The following is a 7,269-nucleotide window of genomic DNA, read 5'->3' as shown; positions in this document are numbered from 1 at the left end:
CTCTTCCTCCACTCCCATTCCTTCTCCCTCTTCCCACCAAAATGTCCCTAAAAAGCTTTTCCTTTCCACCATCAACCTCTTCCCTACCCCTCCCCCACCCCCATCCTGCACATATGGGCAGGGTAGGAAGAACCCAGCCAAGCACCTGAGCCACACAGTCCACGGGCCCAGTCGTCACCACACCCACTTGTGGTGCAAAAGGATCCAGGCCACATGTCCTGAAAGAGAAGGAGCCTGCACCAGGCAGCCCAATGGAAAGGAGCCTGCCCCAGCTGCCAGAAAGACCAAGGAGCCTGCCCCGGCTGCCAAGAAGGGAAAGGAGCCTGCCCCAGCTCCCAGAAAGACCAAGGAGCCTTACCCAGCAGGCAAGAAGGGAAAGGAGACTGCCCCAGCTGCCAGGAAGACAACAAGCCTGTACCAGCAGGCAAGAAGGGAAAGGAGCCTGCCACAGCTGTCAGGTAGACCAAGGAGCCTGCACCACCAGGCAGGAAGCCCAAGGGGCCTGGGGCAGGAACTGTGACGGATCCCCCACCACCAACCATGGTTGTGCAGCCATCCGAGGTTACAGGGGATGGGCAGGAGCCTCCCCCCACCAGCAGCACCACCACCACTGTGCAGCCGTCCGAGGTTGCAGGGGATGGGCAGGACCCCCCACCACCAGCAGCACCACCACCACTGTGCAGCTGTCACTGCCGGCGGGCGGTATGTAATCCTGCCTCCATGGGCTGCTGTGCGGCCTGCCCCCTCCAAAGCCAGTGGGTATGACACCCAGCTGAGAGACTGTGACCTTGCACTCCCCAGGATCAAGCACAGGGCACCTTGCCCCCTGAAGGACCAGTGGGCAAGACTCCCACTCGAGAGACTGTGGCCCACCACTCCCCAGGACCAAGAGCACAGGGCATATTGCCCCTTCCAGAACCAGTGGGTAAGACAGCCACATGCCCATCACTCCCCAAGATCAAGCACAGGGCACGTTGCTCCCACCAGAACCAGTGGGCAAGGCACCCACTTAAGACTTTGTGGCACATCACTCCCCAGGACCAAGAGCACAGGGCAGGTTGCCCCCTCCAGAACCAGTGGGTAAGACACTCACATGCCCATCACTCCCCAGGATCAAGCACAGGGCACCTTGCCCTCTCCAGGACCAGTGGGCAAGATACTCACTCGAGAGACTGTGGCCCATCACTCCCCAGGTCCAAGAGCACAGGGCAGGTTACCCCCTCAAGAACCAGTGGGCAAGGCTCCCACTATAGAGACTGTGGCCCACCACTCCCCAGGACCAAGAGCACAGGGCATGTTGCCCCCTCCAGAACCAGTGGGTAAGACAGCCACATGCCCATCACTACCCAGGATCAAGCACAGGGCACGTTGCTCCCACCAGAACCAGTGGGCAAGGCACCCACTCAGGAGTTTGGGGCCCATCACTCCCCAGGACCAAGAGCACAGGGCAGGTTGCCCCCTCCAGAACCAGTGGGTAAGACACCCACATGCATATCACTCCCCAGGATCAAGCACAGGGCATGTTGCCCCCTCCAGAACAAGTGGGCAAGATAGCCACTCAAGAGACTGTGGCCCATCACTCCCCAGGACCAAGAGCACAAGGCAGGTTACCCCCCCTAGAACCAGTGGGCAAGACACCCACATGCATATCACTCCCCAGGATCAAGCACAGGGCAGGTTGCCCCCTCCAGAAATTAGTGGGTGAGACACCCACATGAGAGAGTGTGACCTTGCACTCCCCAGGACCAAGCACAGGGCATGTTGCCACCTCAGAACCAGCGGTCTTGTTACATCTCCCAGCTGAGGTGCCCCTGTGCCCCCATCCCCCTGAAGTGCCTGCCTATTTACCAACTAATGTCCCTGCAGTATTCTCTCCATGTTGAAGCAGGTGACATATGTGTCCTTGGACTTTGGCCTGTGGCCATGTGGACTACGCAAATAGTGGACTGAGCCGTGTCCCTTTTTCTGTACAGATGTACATATCTATTATCTTGCCTAACTTATTTTTCATGCTGTGTTGATCTCATTACAATCACTTTTGCGAAATCGTTTTGTCCTTGCATTATTCATCTGACTTATGGGGTAAAATTGTTTTTGTAATGCAGCTGGTTGGGTGTATGGTTTTTGGGGTGTGTGTGTTGTGCGTGTGTGTTGTGCGTGTGTGTGTCACTGTCGTTTTCCTCCCCCCCCTCCCTTGTGAGCTAGGCAGCTGTACTCGCCATCGTCGTATTTGCTGGTGTTGGTGTTGGTGATGGAGCAGAACATAGAAGATCATGGGAAGACATGCGGTTCAGATTGCATAGCGGCGTGGTTGTTCCCTGTTTCTCCAATGGTGAGTCCTTTCTTTTCTGAGGTCAGGTTCCGCCAGGCTTTTGATGTCGTTGCTGCCGCCCCGGAAGAGGTGGCGGTTTCCTGGGTTATGATATGGTGGGCTGAACATTGTCTTCCACCTGGCTGTAGGCGGCTACCGCCGTGGTGGCTGTTGTTTCCGTCCTGGTGGTCGGTGTGGTACATTGGCTGTCTTTTGGAGAACTTTCCGCCATGGTCATAATTTGGTGGTAGTTACCACTAGCCTGGGTCGTAATGAGGGCCTATATCTTATTATCTTATTATCATCTGTTCTAAATCCACTGTCAATAACAGAACCCCTGGGAAGCTGATTTAAAGCCATATGTATTCCCCGCTACCCTCTTTTATCAAAAGATAGTCTCTGAAATGTAGGTATGGGAGGTTGGATAGAGTTGGCTTATGAAAGTAAGTTTTGTAAGAGCTTAAAACTGGTCTATGGTTTTCATCACTTCCCTCTGCACAGTGAATCTACCTTTAGAACCTCCAACAAGCCCCATCAAGGACTCCTTTCTGCAGTGAACACGCATTCATGGAAACGTGGAGTCTGGCATCAGAAAGCACATTGGTGGTCTTCGTTACCCTATTATAGCTCTGCCCAGATCCCTTTCCACCAATCACAGCTGACACAAGGCACGTGGGATGCCATGGTGCAGTACCTCTTGCCACGTGTGAGTCACCAAGCTTGTTGGAGAATAAGGCAAGGCCTAACTAGGTAAAAGGCTACACTGTCTCTTCCTTCTAGTTAAAAGTCTAACAAATAATATTTTTTTTATATTACTACTTGTGCCGTAGCCATCCATTTTTTTACAGATATATGATCTGAAGCACCACCAAAAGGGCAGGGACGAGCATCCCCTGCTGTAGACCTGCCCCCGCCACCACTTATTGAGGGGCCATTTCCCAGGGCAAGAACGTATTCTTCCAGTCAACTGGGCCTGTTCTTGTTCTGCTCAAGGGCCAGTACTGCGAAGAGGTTCCACAAAATGCAAGTGCTATACAAATGTTATAAATACAGAAACTCCAGTTTAACACATTCACAATCAAAACTCTGTGAGACACAATACAGTACACTGAATGAGACACGGTTAATTACCCAAAATCATAGAAGAGTCTAGTGGGGAACACAGGCAGCAGTTCATGGGTCTTGCAACTAAACCACTTTCAGTGAACGCTGCACCTTCCACCTCCCCTCCCTAGTCCCTGTAGCATGTTGAGAGACTTTCAGTCATGTTTACATGTATGTAGCAGGCATTCTGTGACAACTGAGCTCCTGCAGGCTGCACTAAATCAGAACACAGGAAGGTGCATCAACCAAATCAGATGAGGCTCTGATAAACTGCCAGTCTTCCTATGAAACAATTATTTGGCTGTAGGCAAATCTCTAAGATATATAGTTACAGCGAACAAGCCCATATGCTGCAGCTGGGGCTCTGTAGTAACACTGCAATAAATGTCACAGTGGTGGTGGCTGTGTTTGCAGCCCTGGGACAGTGGATGGGTGAGACATCACATTATTAAAATATTGCATCCCCCACATCAGCTTCCACTTTCATTGTCATGGTAGGCAGACATGAAGTCAAGAACAGTAAATGCACACTTACTTGATCCAGTCATATTAGGTAATGTGATATATTTGTAGGTTAATATTAGCTCCCTTTGTATAAACACACACAGCTACAGGAGAGGGAAAATACAAGCCCCCACAAGCGACTGCCACAAAATGGCAGCAGATGCCACACATGCCTGCATGCATTTTTACCTTAAAGGTGGCCCTCAGAGACAGCTGCAGTCAAGGAAAAAAGGGGGTGCACCAAGGGCTACAGAAGTGCTTTTCACCTCCAGCTACACCCAGCCAAGGAACAGCTTGAGAAGGAACTGTGGCAGTCACATTGCAAGCCCTTGCTGCAATAGTCATTCTGTGACAGCAGTAGTCGATGGAACCAGGGAATGCATGTGAGAGATCTCAGCCAGTCACCAACTAGGAAATGTGCAAGAAGCTTAAATATTGCCTTTTCAGATTTTTGCCTCTCCAGAAAAAGGGCCATACTTGCATGTCTCAGCTTTGTTCTACTCACTGCTGGTGATGTCTTAAGTCTATCTTGTTGTTGTTACACCTTTCGCTCTCAGAGAATGTTCTAATAGAATTTGTGACCTGAGCAGAGGGAATACCTGCCTTATAACCTCAATGGACTGTCTTGTCTTTGTCCCAGAGCATGGAAATCGAGTGGTGGGCAAATGTCTCATGATAATAACCATTGTCTAAGTCACAGTTACATTAATTGCACCATACACTAATAGATAGTACCAATAAGACATAAAAATACTGTATAATGATTGAATAGAGGTTTTAGTTGATATCACCCTAGTAGTGAACAGCCCCTATCTAAATGTATCTATCTCCAGATATGCTCATTACACATGGTTGCCTTCAAATTCCCATTAGCTAATTAGGTTTTGATATGGTGAATTTTCAGACTACCATACCCCAGTACAGCTCTGCCAGTTCCTGCTTCCCATGAAAATGACTTGCAGTCTTTCCTCATTACTTGGGAAGGGCCTTGGAGATCATGGTATGGTTGTTGATGTGCAGACGGGATACAGTATGTTAGGAGGCAGGCATGGAAAGAGGAAATTACAAAATCACCAGGGGTAGACACATCAGAAGTGAGAGAGCGACGAGGAAGGGATCAGGCAGGAAAGGGGAGGGAACCAGAGGACAGGATATGTAAAGGAGGGGAGGAGACCAAGCGTAAAAAGCAATGACTACAGTACAAAGTGATACCTGTTAGAGAAGAAGCAGTCAGTGCTGAAGGAACTGCTCCGTGAACTTTGCATTCACCAGCCAGCCCGATGCTTCTTGGCTTCTCTAATCTGTGAAACCTCAACAAAAGGCTCACAAGGAAAGGAGCCAGGTAGTCTCCACTGACAAGGGACCTTTCAGGATGCGCTGTTGTGGCCAATTCTGAATTCAAATTGCATCCTTTGCAGGCACCAGGATTCTCTTGAAGAAGGCAAATATTGTATGATATCATAGACACAAGATTATTGGGATTGTTGTCAACAAGGAGGAAGAAGTACCACTGCAAGTCACAGAAAGGTTTGGTCAGAATGGATCCAATTGAGATATTTTTCATTGTTTTTCTCGGGTTTGCTCTCTTGATGGGCATTGTCACTAATGCCTTTATAGCTGCAGTTATTGCCGTCCCGAGTATTAGGAGTAGACGCTTGCCATCTTCAAGTGATCTCTTGTTGCTGGGGGTGGCTGTGACCAATATCCCACTGCAGTGTTCTTTGTCAGGAAACAACATGCTTCGCTTCCTCTGGGAGGAGATGTACAATAGAGACAATGTTTGGAAGAGCTTCTTTATTCTCTTCCCTATCTTTGGTTTCTCAAACTTCTGGATCAACACCTGGCTCTGTGTTTTCTACTGCATTAAGATTGTGAATTTCTCCCATCCATTCATTTCACGCATAAGGTTGAGAATGGCTGCTATGATTCCTTGGCTACTGCTCGGGTCTGTTCTGGTATCTTTAGTCATCAACCTACCAGAATTCTGGCACTGTATGAAACTGTATACAATAAATTCCACAACTACAAATACCACTTTTGAAGGCACTGTGCGTGATTACAGTATTTTCCAAAAGTGCATAATTATTATTATGGGATGCTTTCTGCCTCTGGTAGTGATAATAACCTCATCTGTGCTGATCCTCACATCTCTGTACCAACATACCCAACAAATGCAGAAGAACATGACAAGCAGTGGTGGGGGTCCCAGCTTGGAGGCCCACAACAAGGCTGCAAAAACCACATTAGCACTGCTGATTCTATACATCATGTTTGATTTGTCATTTCTTGTGGTTTCATTAAGTCGTAATGGGGATGCAAAGACATTCCGGCTATATTTTTCTGTGTGTGGTTGCAGTGTGTATCCTTTCATTGACTCCCTGATCCTTATCTTTGGGAATACCAAGTTGAAGGCAGCAGCAGTGAAAACGTTATGTTTTCATGAACACTAACAAATTATGCTATAGTTCATAGAACAGAAGATACGGGCCAGTGTATTCTTATCTGTCATCAGTTCTATGGACTTCAATAGTTTTCATGCAAAATGCTCAATCAAGGTAGGGTTTTGGGAGAAGATTAAAATTGTAGAAGTCCTGTCAGAGACAGTCCTGTACTGCCCATCCTAAATACACATTTCTTTAGGTTTTGGCAACCTTGTTAAATGAACTAATGGGATAACAAAGTGAAATTGATCTTCAGGTATCATTTTGCAAAAGGACTTCACAATAAGGATCTATTAATTATTTACAAGGAACACATCCAGTTCTAATGTCAAGCCTCATAAGTTAGATGGAACCATGGTGTACCTGGAGTTTTTGATTCACCAAGATGCAAACTAAAGAGAGCACTGCTCTTTTTCAGACAGTGGGGACCATTCCAAATACACCTCATGCATTCAATTATTCTTAGGTGGAATTTAGTTGAAGATATTCATCTATTTAGGGTGAAGGTACAAGATTCATAAAAGACTAGAGAGTAGCTCTAAGATACAAAATATTGAATCTGTTGGCTTTCTATATGGCCTGGAATGGAACAAAGGGTCTGGAGAAACTGAATCATATCAATCTCCTTGTATGCATGTTGCTTTTATCTACCTTTATGATGAAAATAGCTTTATTTATGCATGTGTACATCAACTTGTACTTAAGGTGAAGAAAACTGTCTACATTTGTAGCTTGTAGTGCACAGAAAATTGCATGATATTCTACAGATAGAAACATTAAAACTTCAAAATATTTGGAATGGAATGTTCTGATACAACACTTATTTCCCACCATTGGCAAAGCTAATAATCCAGGAGAGTTTTAGGTGAATGTGTCCTTTTTACAGTGGCTGAATGTTGGATGGGGGAA

The 7,269-nt window shown here is 47.3% G+C and overlaps 1 protein-coding gene across 1 annotated transcript; it reads left to right on the top strand.

Moving 5' to 3' along the window:
• Nucleotides 1-5,457: 5,457 nt before the first annotated feature.
• Nucleotides 5,458-6,369, top strand: LOC138246815 (taste receptor type 2 member 40-like). The gene has a single exon (XM_069201578.1). It carries the CDS (start codon nucleotides 5,458-5,460, stop codon nucleotides 6,367-6,369), a length of 912 nt encoding a protein of 303 aa, XP_069057679.1.
• The last annotated feature ends 900 nt before the right edge of the window (nucleotides 6,370-7,269 follow it).

This window comes from Pleurodeles waltl, chromosome 7 (genome assembly GCF_031143425.1).
Source record: "Pleurodeles waltl isolate 20211129_DDA chromosome 7, aPleWal1.hap1.20221129, whole genome shotgun sequence".
NCBI classification, from domain to species: Eukaryota; Metazoa; Chordata; class Amphibia; order Caudata; family Salamandridae; genus Pleurodeles; species Pleurodeles waltl.
Note: the sequence above shows the minus strand (reverse complement) of the source record. Positions and strands in the feature narration are given on the sequence as shown.